The sequence below is a fragment of the Balaenoptera acutorostrata genome, chromosome 15 (assembly GCF_949987535.1).
Source record: "Balaenoptera acutorostrata chromosome 15, mBalAcu1.1, whole genome shotgun sequence".
In the NCBI taxonomy this organism is placed as follows: Eukaryota; Metazoa; Chordata; class Mammalia; order Artiodactyla; family Balaenopteridae; genus Balaenoptera; species Balaenoptera acutorostrata.
This window is the reverse complement of record NC_080078.1, coordinates 39,798,155-39,821,374: the sequence shown is the minus strand read 5'-3', so window position 1 is coordinate 39,821,374 and position 23,220 is coordinate 39,798,155. Positions and strand designations below refer to the sequence as shown.

General features: G+C 48.2%; 1 protein-coding gene across 3 annotated transcripts in view; it reads right to left on the bottom strand.

Moving 5' to 3' along the window:
* The window catches only part of NPRL3 (NPR3 like, GATOR1 complex subunit), a 34,722-nt gene extending 20,595 nt beyond the window's left edge, over window positions 1–14,127 (bottom strand). The window contains exons 1-5 of one of the 3 annotated variants that reach the window (XM_057529191.1): window positions 13,758–14,127; window positions 9,689–9,758; window positions 9,090–9,155; window positions 2,829–2,958; window positions 1,864–1,938 (exon numbers count right to left, since the gene is read on the bottom strand). In XM_057529191.1, the coding sequence (XP_057385174.1) occupies window positions 1,864–1,938; window positions 2,829–2,958; window positions 9,090–9,155; window positions 9,689–9,758; window positions 13,758–13,875 (459 nt within the window). In that variant the 5' untranslated portion in view covers window positions 13,876–14,127. Of the gene's footprint in view, window positions 1–1,863; window positions 1,939–2,828; window positions 2,959–4,329; window positions 4,460–9,089; window positions 9,156–9,688; window positions 9,759–13,757 lie in introns of all 3 variants that reach the window. The other 2 variants (XM_057529192.1, XM_007181825.2) reach the window with 2 other exon arrangements.
* Between the last annotated feature and the right edge of the window lie 9,093 nt (window positions 14,128–23,220).

Below are 23,220 nucleotides of genomic sequence, written 5' to 3'. Positions count from 1 at the left end.
CAGCCATAAATAAATAAATAAATAAATAAACCCAAAGTTTAAAAACCATGGTTCCCAACCTTGATTTAAAAAAAAAAAAAAAAAAAAAAGCCATCGTGCAGCTCACATGTGCCCAGCCAGAAAGAACTACTGAATTCTTTGGTGAAAACTGATAGTGGGATATTTCTGAGGAATGCCATTATTTAACAGTACAGAATATACACATTTCCTAAATTTCAAAGTCCCTTCGTAATACCAGCCAGTCCTTACCCAGGGGTGCTTTTTATATTTATTTAGATCCCTTATATTTTGACAGCTTTATTGAAAAGAAATTCCCTGTTAACTAGTGAAAACACAACTTCAGACAGTGCTGGGAACTGCCATAAGAAATAATTACGCTTAATTATAAAACAACAGAAAACAACAAGTGTTGACAAGGATGTAGAGAAATTGGAACCCTCGTACATGGCTGGTGGGGATGTAAAATGGTGCAGCTGCTGTGGGAAACAGCCTGGCAGCTCCTCAAAAGGTTAAATATAGAGTCACCACGTGACCCAGCAACTCAACTCCTAGCTGTCGACCCCAAGGGAAAGGAAAATCTGTCCACACAAAACTTGTACACAGATGTCCTTAAGAGCATTGTTCTTATAGCCAAAAGGTGGAAACAATCCAAAAGTTCACCAGTAGATAAACAGATAAAGTACGGTCTATCATACAATGGAATATGATTGGGCCATAAAAAGGAATAAAGTACTGATATACATTATAACATGGATGATTCAATTAAAAGATTATTTTTAAAAAAAACTAAAAATAATTTTTAAAAACCCACAAGGACCTGCTATATATATCCCTACTGTATAGCAGTAGAGATATGTATGTATATATAGATATACATGTATATTCTTTTTCAGATTCTTTTCCATTATAGATTATTACAAGATACTGAAGATAGTTCGTATACCTAACTGAATCACTTTGCTGTACACCTGAAATATTGTAAATCAACCACACTTCAAGTAAAAAAAAAAAATTATAAAAAAATGGATGGGGGCTTCCCTGGTGGCGCAGTGGTTGAGAATCTGCCTGCTAATGCAGGGGACACGGGTTCGAGCCCTGGTCTGGGAAGATCCCACATGCCACGGAGCAGCTGGGCCCGTGAGCCACAACTACTGAGCCTGCGCATCTGGAGCCTGTGCCCCGCAACGGGAGGGGCCGCGATAGTGAGAGGCCCGCGCACCGCGATGAAGAGCGGTCCCTGCACCGCGATGAAGAGTGGCCCCCACTTGCCGTAACTAGAGAAAGCCCTCGCACGAACCGAAGACCCAACACAGCCAAAAAATAAAGAAATAAATAAATAAAGTAGCTATAAAATTAAAAAAAAAAAAAAAAAAAAAATGGATGAATCTCAAAATCATTATATTAAGTGAAAGAAGTCAGACACCAAAGGTTGCATATTGTAGGATCCCTTTTATATGAAACATGCAGAACAGGTAAATCCACAGAAAGAGAAAACACATTGGTTGTTTCTGGGGGCTGGGGGAGGGGAGAGAATGAGGAATAACTGGTATCCTTTTGGGGCAACGAAAACTGGATAGTGGTGATGGTTACACAACATTGCTACCAGATGCCACCAAAATGTCTCTTTAAAATGGTTAAAATGGTAAATTTGATGTTATGTATATTTTACTTAAAAAAAAAAAGAGGGAAACAATGAAGTTAGACTCTTCCAGCACCCCACGAGGGCCAGTGCCGTGCCCACAGTGGTCTGAGCTCTAAATCAACAACACGGTCACGGGAAATGAGCTCTGCCCTCCCACCCCCTCCCCACCGTCCTCCCCACCCCACCTCCCTGATCTGCTCTTCAGCCATTTATACACTCACCCTCAGTGCAAATACCACGTTAAAAAGAATCATGGTGGGAGCCTCCCTCTTCGGGGATGGATCTGTTTTGGAGACCTGTGAAAGAGGCACAGTTCTAGTGAATGAGAGCCACCACTTCCCAAGAAAAGCACTTAGAGCTATTACTTCAGGCAGGGAAAGTGTTCCAGAATACAGCAGAACCAGAGAAAAACAGAGACCTTGGTGTCTGATAAGTGACCAGCGCCCTTGCACAGGCAAGTGCTGGCTGCATGGACAGACAGTCGCAGTGGAGAAAGAAGCAGGAAGGTGCTGAGACCCAAGGTGACGAGACTGTCCCAGTCACCTCGACTGAGCTGAGGTGCCCAGAGGAGAAAAGGTGGAGAGGTGCTCAAGTGGATGGAGTGCTCCCTGCCCAGACCCTCCTTTCCCCACGCCAACCCCCGTGCCCACTTGAGTCCTCCCAGGCAGGACAAGTACTCAGGACAATGCTCCCACCCAGGAGAGACAGGGCTGCCACCCAGCCAGCCCAGGGCCCAAACACCAAGCTGCCTACAAGTGTTGCCACCAGAGGGCAGGGGAGTCCCTGGGCCGTCTCAATCAGGCCTGTCAGAGAGGGTACGGCACAACAGTAAGAGCTAAATTAATAACAATACTGGCTATGATATCACTTAATAAGTAAGAAGAAATGCTTGTACTACTTTATATAAAGTTCAAGAATCTGACAAACGCTGCTGATCTCATTCTCTTGGCCTCCCCCCAGAAACCGGCATCGTTATCTACAAAGTAGAAGGCCACAGTCAGGAGAAAGGCTGGATGCAAACAGCAAAAGCTAAGGGCAGGGGCTGAGACACCAGGGCAAGGATGCCTGTGTCCTTCTCGGCCAGACCCTCAGGGCCCAGGAGGAGGTGCAGCTAGGCAAGCACCTGATGGGGTCTGTTGCACGGGGCTGCCTTCTACAGGCCTGCGTCAGCCCAGGGAGGGTGTACCTGGCCCAGCGCGTGCTGCAGCAGCGTCGGGTGCCCAACAAAACGCACGTTATCGATCTTCAGTTCAAACTTCTGCCCACACATTTCAGACTTGGTTGCCAAAATTGTTGCCAGAATGACATCTGAAAACCTTAAAATTAAAAAAAGGTAGAGTGGGAAAGAGTTAACCAAGTGCCACAGCACCAAGCCTGCTGCCCCAGGGGTGGGGGGCAGCTGCGCGCAGGGTGGCTCTGCCCCCACCACTGACCTGGAAGCTTCTGACAGTCTCCCTTCTTTTTTTTGGACGTTGGAGATTTTTCCTTTATTTTTTATTTATTTATTTTTTGATGTAGACCATTTTTAAAGTCTTTATTGAATTTGTTACAATATTACTTCTGTTTTATGTTTTTGGTTTTTTGGCCCCAAGGCATGTGGGATCTTAGCTCCCCGACAAGGGATCGAACCCGCACCCCCTGCATTGGAAGGCGAAGTCTTAACCACTGGACCGCCAGGAAGTCCCTATTTTTAAATTTATTTTTGGCTGCATTGGGTCTTCGTTGCTGGGCGTGGGCTTTCTCTAGTTACGGTGAGTGGGGGCCACTCCTCGTTACAGTGCGTGGGCTTCTCATTGCGGTGGCCTCTCCTGTTGCGGAGCACCGCCCTAGGTGCGCAGCCTTCAGTAGTTGCAGCACGCGGGCTCAGCAGTTGTGGCACGCGGGCCCTAGAGCGCAAGCTCAATAGTTGTGGCTCACGGGCTTAGTTGCTCCGCGGCATATGGGAGCTTCCCGGACCAGGGACCGAACACATGTCCCCCGCATTGGCAGGCGGATTGTCAACAACTGCGCCACCAGGGAAGTCCCCCGACAGTCTCCCTTCTAAAGCAATCCCCAAGACTAGGGTCACAAAGTCACCAGAACTACAAGGCGGAAGGTGCGTGCTGCCACCCTGGGCCCTGCCCGCCTGGGAGGGCAGGAGGAACAAGGCACCTGCCCGGAGAGGAGGAAGCTGCGGGAGCCTGCGCGGCTTGTCAGGCTGGGGGCCTCCCCCAGCGGCCCAGGTGTGCTGGGCTGCTCCCCTCAGCCCCCGGGACCCCCACCCCTCAGCACTGTGCGAAGGCCGAGAGGAAGCACGAATTGCAGCGTACGGATCACTCTCCTCACAGCTCGGCTGCCCGTCCCTTCCCTTACCCTCAACACTTAAACCTTCCAGTTTTTATTAGGGAAGAAAGGTTCCAGATGCACTAGATGTGCACACCCACTGACTGACATGGACGGAGGGATGGACAGGGCTGGACACCACGGAGGAGGAATGACTGGGTGCAGGTAAGAGCAGATTTGGATATGATCCCTGTAAAACTGCCCCTTTTCCAGGCTCTTCTGCACCTTTAGGTCTCCTTCCTGCCCAGGCCGGTGGCGGGGGTGCGGATCAGATAAGGGAGAGTCACTGCAGGGAGGAGAGGACAGTGCAGACTCTTATCTCAGAGCCCAGGCTCGGGGCCTCCACTCTGGAAACCGTGTCTAACCTGGAGCCAGAAGGCAGACAAGTCCTGTGCTCATTTCTCCACCTGGGGAAAGCATCTCCATCACGCAGGTCAGGTCGGAGGACAGGTTGTGCTGGGAGGGGCTCCAGCCTCCCTGGGGCCGCATTCTGTCCTAAAGAGCCCATCAAGGACAAACACTCAGCGTTGAGTCCTGGGCCTTCCAGAGGAGCTGTGGTGAACGGGCACCACACCAGATACTTCTCTCCAGGAGGCCCTTGCTCTGGGGGAAGGGAAGCACTTCACACCAGAACCCTCGCCTTCAGAGAAGGGAAGGGTGCTGCACAATGCTGCAACTCCAAAACAGCCAACACCTCTGGGATAAACGGATCTAGGAGAGGGGCCACTCACTCCCGGCTCCTCGCACACTGCAGGGCTCACCAACAGAAGCAGGAGTGACTCGGAGCCACCTGCAGCAAGGGCCTGGCTACGCTCGACCAGCACTGAGCAAGACAAAGCACGGGACTTCCCAAGCCTCTCCCCGCCAGCGGGTGGGGAGCCTGGGGTGGGGTCACGCTGGTGTCCAGCCTTCCTCCAGGACTGACATGGTCTTCTAGGCGTCCTAAGTCGCCCCGTGGCCCCCAAACAAACCAGATGCAGAGGGTCTGTCAGAATGGGCTGCCGTTCCACTTGCACAGTCTGGGCTGCGGTCAGACCTTCCGACACCAATACCATCAAAGACATTCTGGGACACGCGGCCCCCACAGCCGGAGCTCTTGGCCTCCCCTGTGGGTGTCTCGCCCTGGAATACTGCTCTCTGGAGTGATTAAACCAGAGATGGAATATTCCAGTGTCTTAGACCGGAATCGTTACATGCTTTCTTCAAAAGCCCCCAATGGCTCACTCTGCCCTGGAAGCTGCGTCTGGGGGCCCGGTTAGGGTGACGGAGGGCCCAGGGTGGTGGAACCTAACAAACACTGCTGCCCTAGCGCCTGACCCAGTGCCAACACTACCCGCCCTATCTGAACAAACACCTCCCTCTACTCTGCCACCCACTGACTCAGGACACACCAATTAACAGATAGAAAAACAACCTCCCGCCACCCCAGAGACTTCACTTTTTACCGTGATATCCAAAAATCTCTACCGAAAACCTCTGCTCTGCCACGAAGAGCCTCAGATGGGCCTGAGCCCTGACCCTCAGCCACCATTCCAGGAACCTAAGTTAGCCGGGCTGTGGGATGGGGCCTGAGATTCAGAGGCAAGAAGTGGTGGCCAAGTTCACAACTATAAATGTCCAAATCCAAAGGCCAAACAGAAAGCGCTTTCCCCACTTGGGCCCAGAGAGGCTGGGGTCTGCGAAGGCAGCCAACCAGAAAGCCAGGTGCTGCTCAAGTTAAAAGCCACACTGCCCTAAGTGGCCACTCAGGGAGGTCCCTCTGCTGTTTGGCCACTCTGCTTGTCTGAGCAAGTCTGGTTCACAGAGAAATCCACTCACCAGAGCTTAATATTACACACTGATGACAGAAAAAACACTTGAGTGGCTTTATACTTTATACAGCATCTGCTGACATAACATGCACAAAGACAGAGTTATGTCCCTCATGACATAACTGCCATAAATAGCAAATTGAAACAAAAACAAGTGTCAATGTTTGTTTGTTTGTTTGTTTTGGCCGTGCCACATGCCTTGCGGGATCTTAGTTCCCTGACCAGGGAATTGAGCCTGGGCCCTGGTAGTGAAAGCACCAAGTCCTAACCACTGGACTGCCAGGGAATTCCCTCAATATTTGTTTGTTGTTTCCAAAATTTAGAAAAATACTTTTCCCTTGTTTTGATGGTGAAAGGCCTGGTAAATATATTGTAACACAATAAAATCGCTGCTACAAAAACTAACATTCCTGTAATAATTTAGAGATTAAGAAAGAAAACACATTTAGAAAGATGAATCAGCCCAGCTGGAAGACAAGCCAAGACCTTCCATTCCTGCTAAGACACTTGGGAACAGGGCTTGTTCTCTGACCTGGCCAAAAAAAGAAGGGACAGCACGGAAGAGAGCTCGACTCTGCCCCCTCCCATTCTGGGGGCTCCCAGATGCTCTGTGCACCTCCAACACCCAGGGGGTTCACCCTGTCGGGGATGGGAGGGCCCCACTGTATCCTTGCCTTCCAGTAAAGTGTCATATAAACCCCATGGGAACATTTTTGCCTCTAATGGGCACACACAACAGCATCCAAGCCCAAGCATCACATGGAACACTCAGCCCTTGGTAGAGACCCCCACTAAGCCCCGCTGATAAATGAAGGCAAGGAGCAATGATCAAGGGTCTCTCTGGGGGGCAGCAGGCGGGTGAGACAAGCAAACCTGCTCCTGCTTGCCAACCACCCTCCCAGGGCACGGTGTCTGCCTGGAGGAGGGGGCATTTGTGTGCATGCCTAGTCCCAGAAGTCCCTGGTGCCAGCCAACCCTGTCTTGGCACTCAGGTACAGAGAACCAGCTAACTAAGTCCAGGGGGAGAAAGGGCAGGGGCTGTGGAAAGCCTGGGCACTCATGGGGCACAGGGCAGTGAGCCTGTGTGCCCGTCAGTCCTTCTCCAACACTGAGGGAAATCAGGAGTCCAGCACAACAACAGGAGAAGGCGGCAGGAACTGAGACAGAAGGACGGTGGAGAACCCTTGGCCTTACCCTGCAGCCAACCACCCATCGCCTGGAGGACACGGCTCGCTGAGATGGGAACAGGACCATCGAGACCAAACAAGAACACACCAACTCTAAAAATCATGAAGAGTTACGAGGTCGTGATCAACACAGTGCTAAGGTCTGGCAGAAGTACCACCACTTACATTAACTACTGAGGTCAAGGTTAAGCCACTTTGCCACACAAGCAAGAACAGACACTCCCCACGTGGAAGACGTACTGCACAGTCTTTCCACCAACGCTGCAATCCTCACGTGTGAACCCAGGCCAGGCAAGAATGAGTCAGTTCCCAGAAGCAAGAGCAAGGCCAGAGGACCCCGGTCAGAGCCCAGCACCACACGCACTAGCTAGACGCCTGGGCACAAGTGTTCAATCTTCTGACCAAACCGTCTCAACAAGATCAAATGAAGTCCCACAGGTCGAAGCCTCACGAAAACCGCAGAGCGCTGATGAGTATCTCAGCCCCGATTCCCGAGGTCCTGTGGCCACCTGCAGAGCTGACCTCCCTGACAGGAAGACCACACATTTTCTAAGCTTGACCTTCAGGCTGTAGAAAAAACAGACAATAACCATTTTCTTCTCTCCCTAGTGAATTCTAGAAAAGGGTTAAAAAAATTGTGACGGTCAATTCGTGCACCCTGAAACACATCATGATGATAATTCATCTTATAAAATTAGCCCGTGCTCTAAGGCAGTGCAGCCAACAGAGCTTTCTATACGATGGAAAGACACTAAACCTGCGCCTTCCAACACAGTGGCAGCTGGTCACGTGTGGCCACTGAGCACCTGAAATGTGGTCAGTGCAACTGAGGAACTCAATTTCTTTCTTTCTTTCTTTTCTGGCCTCACTGCACGGCTTGCGGGATCTTAGTTCCCCAACCAGGGATCGAACCCACGCCCTCGGCAGTGAGAGCGCAGAGTCCTAACCACTGGACTGCCAGGGAAGTCCCAGTTTCTAATTTTATTTAATTTCAGTCCACCTCATTTTAAACGGCCACCCGGGCCAGGGAGGACAGCCCTGGGCAGCACAGCTCTGCGTCCTCCCTCCCCTGAGGCCGGCCATCACCACACGCAGAGGCGACCCATCAGCCCTATTAATGTGCCTCTGACCTGGCAAACTGACAAGCAGGAACGTTCCATCAGCTGCAGAAGAAAAAGCACCTCTGAAAATGACAACTAAGGAAAATGGAGAATGGCTGTGAGGCACCGTCACTGCGTGGCTCCGGGAAGATGTCTGGGCTGGGACAGGGCCCCCCCGGTGCCAGGGCAAGAGCAGGAGCTTGGCAGGTCTGTAGGACAAAATGCAGCCGGGCCCCTGGGGGTACTGACCTGCACCTCTGCAGGTGTGGGGTGGGGAGTGGGATCACCAGGTGCTACAATGTGTTGAAATGACCAAATAGAGGCATTCTTCAGTTTAATGAACGTCTAAAGAGACCAGCTTGTTCTCCTTAGGGAACAAGGATGTCTGGGGTCCCGAAAGACCCACAGTGTCTTATTCCCTTCCCCTGGTTTCCTCTCTTCATTATGCTAAATACAGAATGAATTCCCCAGAAAACATCCTCATGGTCATTTTATTACAAGCCTCTGAAAAGTAACTGCAGCAATTAGGTGTTGCCGGTCCTCCTTACAGACTGTTCCAAGAACTCTTTCTGAGCCTTCAGGAGCCCGAGCCTCACGTCACGGAGCAGGCAGGTGGCCAGCCCTGCTCTGAACTCTCCATGACACAGGTCGGGGACAAAATGCACTCAGGGGGTGTGCAGGGGCAAAAGCTTTCTATGTGCCTCACAAACAAGAGTTTGTTCCCTGTTGCCATCTTTAAAGGACATGACATCCACAGGCCTCTAAGTCAAGCAGGATGACCCACAGGATATCCAGCAGCACCCCCCACCACTGGTCCCTCTTCCAGAACCCACTCCCCTCAGAGGTAGTCACTGGTCATGCCAGAGGCCCCTGACATCCTTACACAAAGGGATACAAACCACTCTTGGAAGTACACAGCGCTATGGCAGGCACGGTGCCATGTCGGAGAACTGAGGGAAACCGTACTAACACACTGCACGGCGAGGGCCCAGCATGGGGACCTCAGCGACTTTCCCACGGACATTACCTCACGCAGGACTGGCAATTTACAATCTCTTCTTCTTCATCTGGGCCTGAGTTACCATTCATTAAGCTTTAAAATGAACATAAGAAGGCAGAAGTGGTCATTTCTCAAGGTTGCCACCCAGAAAGCACTTCCCAGAGAGAAGAGGGGTAGCATGCACAGGAAAGAACAGGACCTGCCTTTCATCCGGGCCCTAAAAAGCAAGGGTCACAACAGCCCTGGCTCTCAGGCCACCTCACCACCTGGACAGGCTGTGCTGCACCTAAGCACCTACATTTGACCTCTGGACACGTGCTTGACGACTAGGGTCTGAGGACAGCACCGGGATCTGCCGTCCTGCACGTTCCTCTCATGGGAGATAAACATCCTGCAGCGACACGGCCTCATCTGTTCTCCAACCTGCCCTACCAACCACACAGCCCACAGCAGGACCATGAAACTGAATTATGCAGAAAGCCAGAGACTGGCAACACAATCCCCACCTGTGTCTGCCTGAAACACCCACCAAGTGGAAAAGAGAACACGGGGTTTCTCAGGGGAGAAAACATCTGGGTCAATGGGAGGACCAGTCCTGCCACGGAGAGTGACTGCAGAGCCCATACCTGGAGTCGCCGTCCTGGTCCTCGGCATGCTCTCTGGTGCTGTTGACAGCGTATCTGCTACGAGGCTTACCTGAGTGAAGGTAAAAAGGGGAGAATAGCTAAGAAAACAGGATCCATCCACATACAGTAAGGTTGTTGAACCATTAAAAGTGATGGATTCTGCTCTTGGATTGGAAAAATTAATATTGTTAAAATGGCCATACTACTCAAAGCAATCTACAGATTTAATGCAATCTCTATCAAATTACCCATGATATTTTTCACAGAACTAGAACATATAATCCTAAAATTTATATGGAACCATAAAAGACCCAGAATTGCCAAAGCAATCCTGAGAAAAAAGAACGGAGCTGGAGGCATAACCTTCCCAGACTTCAGACAATACTACAAAGCTACAGTAATCAAAACAGTGTGGTACTGGGACTTCCCTGGCGGTCCAGTGGTTAAGACTCTGTGCTTCCACTGCAGGGGGCGTGGGTTCAATCCCTGGTTGGGGAACTCAGATCCTGCATGTCACGTGGCGCGGCCACAAAAAAAAAGTTTTAAATTATAGTTTCCAAGAAGTTGTGATAACATGGGAAATGCTCTTGCTACTATGTTAAGTTAAAAAAAAAAAAAGGGATTATATATATATGCGTGCATGCGCACACACACGCTCTCAGTGTATGCTGGCAACTAGGTTGGAAAAAGCAAAGGCAAAAGAAAGAATTTTTAAATGTCTATACAGCAATATCCTTCATATACAAAAACAACAATATCTTACCCAAATAATAAAGTTTAAAGACTTAAGGACATTTATCACAAGCAAGTTTTTCATGTACAAGAGGCCCAAGAAGAAAACAGATATGCTAACAAGGGTGACGAGAATGAAAAGAGGACAGACTATGTTCCTGAATGAGAAGATTCAACATAAAGATCCCATTCTCCCCATTTAATCACCATGTTTAATGTGACCCCCAAAACAACAGCAATGGCTTGGGAGTGGGGCCTAACACAGTCACTACTAATGTTTACCAGGAAAGCAGGCAGAAACGCCAGGATGATGCTGAAGAAGAAAAGTGATGATAAATGACAAATCCTACCTGATGGTATAACACAGTATAAAGTTACAATAATTCATCTGTGTGGAACCCACACATAGATAGATAGATTACTGGGAGAGGTAAGAAAAGTCAGAAAACAAACTCAAATAAACATGGGAATTTAGTATGCCATGAAGGCAGCAAAACTAATCAGGAGGGCAACGTGAATCAGTCCATAAAATGATGCTGGGACCAGGCAGACACACGGAAGAGAAAATTATACTGACTCTGAGCCAACCCCTCTCCAGCCATGTGTGGGCCACATGTTCCCACACCCTTCCTCATCCATCACAGCGCCCGCTCCACAGGGCTCCAGGAGGCAAATGGGGGCACACACACAACTCTCAGCAAGTGCCCAGAAAATACCAGCTCCAGGGAGGAGCCTTCACCTTACACCAAAAGAAACACATTTTAAACACAAGAAGATAAACATTCCACGGGAAAACAAGAGAGACTCCTTTTGTTAATAATCTTGGAGAGCAGGCCTTCCTATGTGTAACAAAACTCAGAAACCACGAAAGAACAGACTGAAAACTTGACTCCATAAAAATCAAAACTCAGAGGCTAACTGGCTAAATATGTACAGCTTTGTCAAAAAGGTGTATCTTTATCCTAAATATATAAAAAACGCCTTCAAATCTGTAAAGAAAAAAAATCAAGCAATCCAAGAGGAAATTAGGCAAAGGTTATGAATAGGTGGTTCACTAAAAAGGAAATCCAAATGGCTTTGAAAACAAGAAAACATGATCACTCTCAGCTGGAAGGCAAATGCCCATAAAAACTACTTTCAGATACACTTTTTCACCTATCTCATTAACAAACATAGAAAAATCCGATCTATTAAAAATACAGGGCTTCCCTGGTGGCGCAGTGGTTGAGAATCTGCCTGCCAATGCAGGGGACACAGGTTCGAGCCCTGGTCTGGGAAGATCCCACATGCCACGGAGCAACTGGGCCCGTAAGCCACAATTACTGAGCCTGTGCATCTGGAGCCTGTGCTCCGCAACAAGAGAGGCCGCGATAGTTAGAGGCCTGCGCACCGCGATGAAGAGTGGTCCCCGCTTGCCACAACTAGAGAAAGCCCTCGCACAGAAACGAAGACCCAACACAGCCATAAATAAATTAAAAAAATTAAAATTAAAAAAAATTTTAAAAAAAATACATAGCGGAGGGGCTTCCCTGGTGGCACAGTGGGTGGGAATCCGCCTGCCAGTGCAGGGGACACGGGTTTGAGCCCTGGCCCAGGAGGATCCCACATGCCGCGGAGCAACTAAGCCCGTGCGCCACAACTACTGAGCCTGCGCTCTGGAGCCCACGAGCCACAACTACTGAAGCCTGCGTGCCTAGAGCCCGTGCTCCGCAACAAGAGAAGCCACCACAATGAGAGGCCCATGCACCGCAGCGAAGAGTAGCCCCTGCTCGCCACAGCTAGAGAAAAGCCCGCGTGCAGCAACAAAAGACCCAACGCAGCCAAAAATAAAATAAATTAAAAAGAAATACATAGCGGATTATCCCTTGGATACAAACACCCCATTTCTGTGACTCGATCATATATTCTGCAGAATGAAAATATATATCCATAAAGGACATTCACACTGTATTAGCAAAAGATTGGAAACAACTTAAATGCCCATCAACAGAAGACTGGATGACTAAATCACAGCAAGTTCCTCCCATGATTCTGATAATTCTGAATCTATAATCCAAGATGTAAAGTGAAAATGAAAACAGGGCAGAACAGTGTGAATCGTGTGCTCACTTGTGTTTAGAAAATAAAACAATGCATGTATATGCTTGTATTTATACAGAAGGTTTCGGAAAGATGCACAAGAAAATGGTAACAGCACGTGACCCTACAAGGGGATGTGGGTGGCTGGGATCGATGAAAGAACTTTCATTTCATAATCTAAATCCGTTTGTACCTTTAAAACTTTGTACCATAGTAACAAACTTAAAAGCAATTTTTAGGGCTTCCCTGGTGGTGCAGTGGTTAAGAATCTGCCTGCCACTGCAAGGGACACGGGTTCGAGCCCTGGTCCAGGAAGATCCCACATGCCACGGAGCAACTAAGCCCTCACGCTGCAACTACTGAGCCTGCGCTCTAGAGCCCACGAGCAACAACTACTGGACCCGCGTGCCACAACTACTTAAGTCCACGTGCCTACAGACCGTACTCCACAACAAGAGAAGCCACCACAATGAGAAGCCCGCGCGCCGCAATGAAGAGCAGCCCCCGCTCGCCATGACTAGAGAAAGCCGGCGTGCAGCAACAAAGACCCAACACAGCCAAAAATAAAATAAATGAAATAAATAAATTTATTTTTTTTAAAAAGTAATTTTTAAAATCACATAAATTACAAATTGAACATTCATGATAGTGAAAAACTGCAAGTAAGCTACACTTCCATCCATAGGGAAAGGGCATGTTCTTACCAGGCAGCTGTGTACAAACAAAAACGGAGGTTATCTGTTTACTAGGTTGGAAAATGCTCCAAGGCAGATGGTCCAATGGAAAAAAGAGCGACTGAGAACAATACATCTATGTGAGAGGGAGAAAAACCCAAAGCAATAAACTATTTTTCTATGGAGGTATATTTGGTGTCTATGTACAGGAGGAACAATTATGAACATGGTAAGTGGTTATCCCTGCAAGCGGGGGAGGAGCAGCAGAACTGGGGGGAAGCGGTCAAAGAAAACTTCCGATGTACCTGTATTTCCTACTTTATCCAAGCTGAATACATTCATACGGTGCTTTAGCTCTTTTAAAAGGCCAGAGACACCGATGAAACGTTAGCAGGAGTGGCTTTGGCATGCTAAAACTATGAGTGATTTTTTTTTTCCCTGCTTCTTTTTACTTTTCTATCCTTCCCCAACACTCTTGTGATGAGAAGGCACCGCCTGTACGATAAGGAGAAGGAAAAAGGAAACGACATCTCCGCTAACGGCGAGGGAGGCGGCGTCAGGCCCTCCGCCCGGCGCCCACTTACTTGTCTGGGACGCCGGGTGCTCCTGGCTCCTCTGGAAGGGGTACCTGAACAGCAGCTTATTGCCCCGGCTCCCCGAGCTCACCAGAATCACGCTGATGGGGCTGGTGTTGTCCCCCATCCCGCCGGGGGCCTGGGGAGGGGTCGGGCCGGGGCCAAGGCCGGGACGGGGAGGTGGGGACCCCCAGGAGGACGGGCCGGGGACGCGGGACAGAGAGCTCTGAGGACTGGTTGGGGGCGGGGGGCGAGGGGAGCCAGGCCGACGCCGCCCGCGCGACAGTGACGCAACCCAGGCGCCCCCTAACGCGGCCGGCGACGCTCACGAGACTCGCGCGACAGCACGGGGCAAACGCGCAGAAGATGCCTGCGCGCAGACCGAAGGAGTTTGCGCAGGCGTAGGCTGCCGTGTGCGCAGGCGCGAGGCAGTCTCTGGGCGCTGTGCTCGCGCGCATGCGGGGGGCGGCATTTTTCTGCAGTGGGGAGAAGAACCAGCGGGAATGCTAGCGGAAGGGTGCGGCCGGCTTAGCCGTCCGGTTCAAGGACTCTTTCTCTAAATGTTGCTTTCTTCGTTATAAAAGGAACACTTGCTTTGGGCAGAAAGTTCTTTTTTAGAAACATAAAGTACTAAAAATAAAAAAGTAAAAAAAAAAAAATTACTTCAGTGGATCACGGACCTAAATGTAAGAGCTGACCCTGTAAAACTCTTAGGAGAAAACACGGGGGTAAGTCCTCGTGACCTGGGGCTAGGCAGAGGTTTCTTAAATACGACACCAAGTGCACGAGCGACCAAAGAAGAAGTTAATTGGCCTGAATAGAGTTGCGAGATTTTGTGCTTCAAAGGACAAGACCAACAAAGTTAAAAGAGCGCTCACGAACCGTGAGAAAATGTTTGCAAGTCATATATCTGATGAGGGAATTGTATCCAGAATATATATATATCAAACTCTTACAACTCTACAAGAAAAAGACAAGTAGCCAACTGAGAAGTGGGCAAAAGACGTGAATAGATATTTCCCCAAGAAATATAGACAAGTAGCCTGGAAGTACGTGAAAAGATGCTCAAACGTCATTCCTCGTTAGAGAAACGCAAATCAGAACCAGAAAGAGAACACATCACACCCACTAGGATGGCTATAATCCAAAAGAAAAATGACAAGTGTTGGTGAAATTGGTATCTTGAGACACTGCTGGTGGGAATGTAAAATGGTGCAGCTACTGTGGAAGACAGCCTAGCAGTTCCTCAAAAGTTTAAACATAAGAGTTCCGATATGACCCAGCAATTCCATTCCTTAGTATATACCCAATAAAATTAAAACATACATCCACTCAAAAACTTGTACTGTGTTCATAGCACCACTATTCATAATAGCCAAAAAGTGCAAATAACCCAACTGTCCTCCAACTGATGAATGGGTGAATCCAATAAGGTATAATCCATGCAATGGAATAGTATTCAGTCATAAAAAGGAACAAAATACCGATACATGAGTGAACCTTGAAAAAATAGATACTGTATGATTCCATTTATATAAATGTCCAGAATAGGCAAATCCTTAGAGACAGAAAGTAGATTAAGTTGTCTGGGGCCGGGGTAGTTGGGGGGTGTGGCTGCTAATGGGGATGGGGTTTCTTTTGGGCGATGAAAATGTTCTAAAATTGTGGTGATGTTCACATAACTCTGAATATACTAAAACCCGCTGAATTTCACACTTTAAATGGGTGGAATGTATGATATGTGAATTCTATCTCAGAATACAGCTGTTTTTAAAAAGTAAAAAAAAAAATCACCCCACCCACCCCATCTCAGTCTTCCCCCAGAGATTACTGTAGTGAAGAGTCTACTGCAACTGTTTCCGAATCTTTTCAAGCACATCAGATGCATGAGAAAGTAACCAATGGGCTAAGGAATGAGATTTTCATTGCCAAAGTAACCTCTTGCACTGAGATGACACAAACGTGTATTTTGCAGGGCAGATTCATGGGTTGAATCTGCCAGGATAACGGGTACATGCATTTGAAGTGTCTCAGACGTTGCCCACCAACATATTGCCCTGCCCAGGGCTACATAGCATGGACTTTATTTTTTCCCAAAATTTCAAAAAAAAGGAAATAGTGTCTTACGTTGCATTTTTTTATTACTGAGGAGCAGAACTAACTGTATCACTTGATTATTTGCCAGAGCCTAAGAATTGCCTTCATGTTTCCTTTTGGGTTGTTTGTCCTTCTTTGATGTATTTTTATTTTGTGAGGGTTAGTTACCCTCTGTTACAGATTCTGCAAGCCTTTTCCCACTCTAGAATATATTGATTTTATGTATCATCAAAAGTTTTCTGAGTTCTCCCCCCAGTTCCCATGAATGTCCCCAGAATGGAAACAAGGGCACAGGAGCAGGATGTGAGGCTGGGAGAGCTGGGTAGATGGGCTAGCTGTGGTAATGGGGGCCACCCCACAGGGGTGCTGGGACTCTGCGTGTGCCCAGACATAAGAACCAGGACTCCGACTCAGGCCTCCTTCCTCCGACTTCCCTGGACATGCTGCTGCCCATTGGATGGTCCTATGGCCCCAGAACCTGGCTGTCCTTAGGCTGGGGGAAGGCCCAGACATGGAGAAACCACTATTCCTCAATTACCCCCTTAGGGCCCGCTCCCTGCTAGCAACCTTCACAAAAGCATCCATTGTTTATTTTTCTGGCTGTGTGGCTAATGTCTTTTTATTGTAACAAGCACTGGAATCAATGAATGGTGATGGGAGCTCACCAGGATCCCTGCTCCCGGAGGTCCCAGATATAGGATACAACCCTTCCCAAGGCCCAGGTGCAGGGCTGTCGAGGGCTGGACTGGAGAAAGCAGGGTCTGAATCCCACATCACCCTCACTGGCAGCATCTCAGTCCATGTCTGTCTGTCTGTCTGCCTCACTGGGCTGTTAGGGAAGCCAGGGCTCACGGTCACTCCCTGGCCAATCCAGCCTGGTGCCGGCAGCCAGAGGGACCGAGGGTAGGCTGGCCCTACTTTGGGCCTCAGGTTCCCCACCAGTAACAGCAGTGGGAACAAATGGTCTCCTGAACAATGACGTGCCCAGGCCCAGCCTCTGCTCCCTGCAGGGTATGTCTTCAGACTCTTCCCTGCCAGCACCCCTCACCTCTAAGTCCTCATTTTAAATTTAGATAACTCTCTGTAGTAACCTGCTTTTTGGAAGGTAAGTGGATTCTTGGAAACTGAAACTCTTGACCTTTCCTCCCAGCCTGGGTTCTCCCCCTACTCCCCGGGACAGGGCCAGGAGGCTCCTTGGATGGCCAGGCCTTATCAGTCCTGCCACTTGGTCTGGGCCTGATAGAGCCACCACTGCCAGAGGGCCAGGCGGGGCTCACAGACCCTATCTCAGACCCACCTTGACATCTCCACCATCTCTGCCCAGAAAGAATCATTCACCTACAATAGGAACCACGATAATCTTGAATTCATGCTGCCGTGTCTCAAGGTCACATGGTGACAGCTCATCCCTCCTAAGAGTGAGGTGGAGGCTATTCTAACCCCCACCCGAGGTTAAACCAGGGAAACTGGGGCTCACAAGTTACCTGACCCTGCCCAGGGTCACCCAGGGGCTGCTTTCTGGTGAGGGTATGCAGATCCCTCTTCAGTCTTCTGCTGAGACCAGGGCCCTCTGAACTCAGCCCCAGCTACACAAGCTCAGAACAAGCTTGGGGCTTGGAATTCGGCCCAGAGGCCAGCAGGTTTCAGCACCCTGAAGTCCTGCACAGGCTCGGGCCCCTCTTGTTTTCGGCGGGGAATGCAAGGCCTAGAGACAGAAGACCTTGCCCACAACAAAACTTGGTCTCCTCTGCCCACTGGGGCTGGTCCCCCTCCACTGAAACTGAACGTGTTTCGTAACCTTCCCGAGCCTCTGTTTCCTTATCTTAAAACATGTCATGATAATAAAATAAAACTTCTCTCACAGAGCTGTGAGGGTCAAATACCCAACATGAAGAGTATCGGTCTATGCCCAGGACTTAGAAAGCACTTGGTAAATGTTAGCTAGGGCCACACAACAGACCTCACCTCACACCACACAAAATCAGTCCAAGGTGGACTGTTGCCCGGCTCAAAGGACCAAACAGTAAAGTTCTTAGAAAAGTAATACAGAAGGTTCACTTCACTGAAGCCTTCAGTCCAACGCTTATTCCACTTTTTTAAAAAATTGAGGTAAAATTTGCACGACGCAAAATTAACCATTTGAAAGTGAACAGTTAATTCAGTGGCATTTCGTATATTCGTAATGGATGCAACCATCATCACTAACTAGTTCCAGAATATTTTCATCATTCCCCATCCTCCCCATTGCCCTCCCCCCAGACCCTGGCATCCACTCATCCACTTTCTGTCTCTTTGGATTTGCCTGTTCTGGATGCTTCATATAAGTAGAATCACACAATATGTGTGGCCTTTCACATCTGGCCTCTTCCACTTCGTATAATGTTCTCAAGGTTCATCCATGTCAGGGTGTGTTGGTACTTCATTTTTATGGCTGAATAGTATCTCATTGTATGGAAGTATCATGATTTGTTGATCCATTCCTCCACTGATGGACATTTGGGTTGTTTCCACCTTTTGGCTGTTGAGTATAGAAAGGTACAACATTTTTAAACCCAATTTTACAAATCACTACATTTTATTGCATTAAAATTATAAACTTCCTTTCAAAAACAGTGCTAAGAGGCTTCAGGCAAGGTACAGACCTGGGGGATATAAGACACATGAAACTGACAAAGAACTTATATCCAGAATATTTTTAAAATTCCTGTAAATCAATAAGACTGGCAACACAGAGAAAAATGGCCATGACTTGGAAACTTCAAAAAAGAGGAAATCCAAAGGACAGCAAATATGTGAACAGGGGCCCAAGCTCATCAGTGTTAGGTAAGTGCAAATTAAGACCACATGAGAAACTAATACCCACCCACCAGAATAGCTAAAATTTGAGACCAGGAGACCTACCACAGCAAACATTTGTAAGGATGTGGAGAAAGAGGAACTCAACCATCACTAGGGGAATGCAAGGTGGTACAGCTGCTCCAGAAAGCGGTATGGCATTAATTACTGAAGCTGAGAATTCCCATGCCCTAGACGCAGCAGCCCCACTCCTAGGAATATATCTGACAGAATGTTCACTGCAGCATCATTCACAACAACCAAGAACTAAACAACCCAAATGTCCATTCCCCAGTACCCTGCGTAACTTTGTGATATGCTCCTACAAGGAAATACAACACAGAGATGACAATGAACACCCACAGCATCTCTGGCATGTCACAAACATGGGTGACAGAAGACACTGTACTGTTTCATGTACCTGAAGGCCAAAATCAGGCAAAACCAACTAAAGTGCTTAAGGACACATGTCTGGGTAGTAAAAAGTTATTGAAGGACTTCCCTGGTGGCGCAGTGGTTAAGAATCCACCTGCCAATGCAGGGGACACAGGTTCGAGCCCTGGTCCGGGAAGATCTCACGTGCCGCAGAGCCACGACTACTGAGCCTGTGCTCTAGAGCCCGCGAGCCACAACTACTGAAGCTCGCGAGCCTAGAGTCTGTACTCCTCAACAAGAGAAGCCACCACAGTGAGAAGCCCACACACTGCAACGAAGACCCAACGCAGCCAAAACTAACTAACTAAATAAATAAAATGTTAAAAAAGTTATTGAAAAGCAAGAAGGTAAGTCAGGGTAGGGGTCACCCTTGGGGAGGATTGGGGTGCTGAGATGTGCCTTATAATAATTAATTAGGCTATGACGTAATTCATTAGGCTATGATGTAATCTTGTGCTATATTTTACAATGAAAAAAGTAAAAAAAGAAAAGGACCCCTGCCCACACCAATGCTTTGCAGGGCTTGGTCGTTTCAGAAACAAAGTGGCTTCCTGTGGTTCCCTCTCCTATGGAGGCCAAGGATGGGGGGAAGTGCTGCCAGGAGAGTAGCAGGAGGCCCTGAGGCCGGAGAGGAGGGGAGGACCGGCCCCATAGTGGGAGGCCTAGAGTCCGCACTCATTACCTCCCGCACTGGCTCCTGGCCACAGACCCCAGACGCTGCAGCTGGGGGGCTTCTCCCAGACACATCCCTCACTGAGACCCCACTGTGCCTCCCCCTCTGGCAGACCTAATACCTTCGCCTGGCAGGCCCGCTCCAGCCTCACCCAGGACCTCCAGACTCCCTCCCTCTGCGTGACCTTCCACCTGGCGCTCAGCCTCCTCTGTCTCCCTCGCTCAGTCTGTTTTCTCTGCCAGTCTGTCCATCTGTCTCTGTCTGTCTCCCTGCTGACACCTCTCCTTTCTAGGAGCTGAAGCCTCAGGATCAGCCTTACATACCCTTATGGAAGGCCCATATGCTGGCGGTGGCCCTGGAGTTTCCTTCTGAACCAAGCAACAGCCAGAGGTGACTGGGGAGGGCCGGGCTCATCCCATTCTGGAACGAACCCAGAGAGGCAAAACCGCACTCCCTGTGAACACCTGGGGCCCTGGAGTCAGCACTGCCAGGAGAGGTAGCAACAAGCCTAAGGCCAGTGGAGGGTGAGCGCCTCCCTGGGAGAGGGCGACCCTGTCACAGTAGAAGAGGGGGACAGCTGTGAAATGTAAGTAGGGAGAGACCTGGAAGGGGCTTCCATGAAGGCAGACTCGACCTCCAGGCCACAGACAGGCACCAACAGCCCGGGTGAGATCCCTGCCCTGTCTGCTCAGCAGTGGGGAGGCGTCCATTGGACTCAGCTCCTGCACTCAAACCTCCACACTCCCATCAAGCCCGGCTTGGGCGTAGAAGAGACCAACATCATGGCACAATAACGTGCCAAGCACAGTGTCTGGCATACAGAAGGTGCTCGATCCTTGCTTATTCTTGTACACGTTTTCCAATCAGAGGGCTTGTCTGAGCCTCACAATTTTCTCTAAGAATAGTTCAGCAACATATCTGTGATCAGAACTTTCCACGCGGGAAACGTTTACCCATTCTGTAAAAAGTCTAATAGGCTTTTGTGCAGGTAACTCTTTGACTAACTCCAAAATTCATATGGAAAGGCAAAGGAACCAGAATCACTAAAACCATTTTGGAAAAGAATAATGAGGGAGGAATGACATCACCCAGTCTTTTAACACCTTTATTTAGATAAAATTCACATACCATATATTCCACCCATTTAAAGTGTGCAATTCAATGGGTTTTAGTATATTCAGAGAGTTATGCAGCCATCAGCGCAATTTTAGAACGTTTTCATCACCCCAAAAGGAACCCCATCCGCATTAGCAGTCACACCCCCCAACTACCCCGGCCCCAGACAACCTAATCTACTTTCTGTCTCTAAGGATTTGCCTGTCCTTGACATTTATATAAATGGAATCATACAATATGTATTTTTAATTTTTTTTGTCCGTGGTGGGTCTTCGTTGCTGCATTCGGGCTTTCTCTAGTTGCAGCAAGTGGAGGCTACTCTTCATTGTGGTGCACGGGCTTCTCATTGCGGTGGCTTCTCTTGTTGTGGAGCACAGGCTCTAGGCCTGCGGGCTTCAGTAGTTGCAGCACTCAGGCTCAGTAGTTGCAGTACACGGGCCCTAGAGAACATGGGCTTCAGTAGTTGTGGCATGTGGGCTCAGCAGTTGCGGCATGTGGGCTTTAGGGTGTGTGGGCTTCAGTAGTTGTGGCTCGTGGGCTCTAGAGCACAGGCTCAGGAGTTGTGGCACATGGGCTTAGCTCCACGGCATGTGGGCTCTTCCCAGACCAGGGATCAAACCTGTGTCCCCTGCATTGGCAGGTGGATTCTTAACCACTGTGCCACTTAGGGAAGTCCCACAATATGTATTTTTTCAAGGTTCATTTATGTATCAGTACTTTGTTCCTTTTTATGACAGAATACTATTCCATTGCATAGATTATACCATGTTTGATTCACCCATTCATCAGTTGAAGGACATTTGGGTTTTTTGCACTTTTTGACTGTCATAAATAGTGGTGCTACGAACACAGTACAAGTTTTTGAGTGGATGTATGTTTTCATTTTATTGGGTATATACCAAGGAATGGAATTGCTGGGGTCACGTGGTGACTCTATGTTTAACCTTTTGAGGAACTGCCAGGCTGTCTTCCACAGTAGCTGCACCATTTTACATTCCCACCAGTAGTGTCTAAAGATTCCAATTTCACCACCTCCTCACCAACACTTGTCATTTGTCTTTTAAATATAGCCATTCTAATAGGTGTAGGTAAGGTTAGGGCTAGAGTTCAGGGTTAGGGGTTTTGATTATAGTGAGTGCGCTCTTTTTGGTTTTGATTTGCATTTCCCTAATGAGTAACGATGCTGAGCATCTCTTATTGCTTATTGGCTTATTGGACATCTGTATGTCTTCTTTAGAGTAACGTCTATTAAAGTTCTTTGCCCAGTTTTCAATTAGTTTTTTGTCTCTATTTTTGAGTTGTAAGATTTTTTTTCATTGTGGATCAGTCCCTTAACAGATGTATGATTTGCAAATGTTTTCTCCCATTCTTGGGACAGGATCTAATTTTAAGACCGAACATAAAGTTTACAGTAATAAACACAGTGTGATTTTGGTGAAGGATAGATACATAGATCAATGGAACAAAATAGAGAGTACAGAAATAGACCTGCAGAAATATGTCGAATTAATCTTTTACAAATGAATTAGAGAAGGCAATTCAATAGAGAAAGTATAGTGTTTTCAACAAAAGGTGTTGGAAAAATTGAACACTCATAGGCAAAGAAAAAAAAACCCGGACATAAACCTCACACTTCATACAAAAATTATCTCAAAATGGATCATGGATCTAAGTGTAAAATATAAACTATGAAACATTTAGAAGAAACCATAGATAAAAGTCTTTGTGACCTGGGATTAGGCAAAGAATTCTCAGGTATGACTCTAAAAACATGAATCTTAAGAGAAAAACTTGATAAATTATACTTCATCAAAAATAAAACTTTGGCTCCGCAAATGACACTATTAAGAGGATGAAGTGACAAGCTACAAACTAGGAGAAAATATTTGCAAATTGCATATCTGACAAAGGATTGCATCCAGAATATATACAGAACTCTCAAAATTCAACAATAAGAAAACAAACAACCCAATTTAAAAATGGTCAAAAGACCAGAAGAGATATTTCACCAAAGAGAATATATGGGACTTCCCTGGTGGTGCAGTGGTTAAGAATCCGCCTGCCAATGCAGGGGACACAGGTTCGAGCCCTGGTCCGGGAAGATCCCACATGCAGTGGAGCAACTAAGCCCATGCGCCACAACTACTGAGCCTGCACTCTAGAGCCTGCGAGCCACAACTACTGAAGCCTGCGTGCCTAGAGCCCGTGCTCCACAACAAGAGAAGCCACCGCAATGAGAAGCCCGTGCACTGCAATGAAGAGTAGCCCCCGCTCACCACAACAAGAGAAAGCCTGCGCACAGCAGCGAAGACCCAG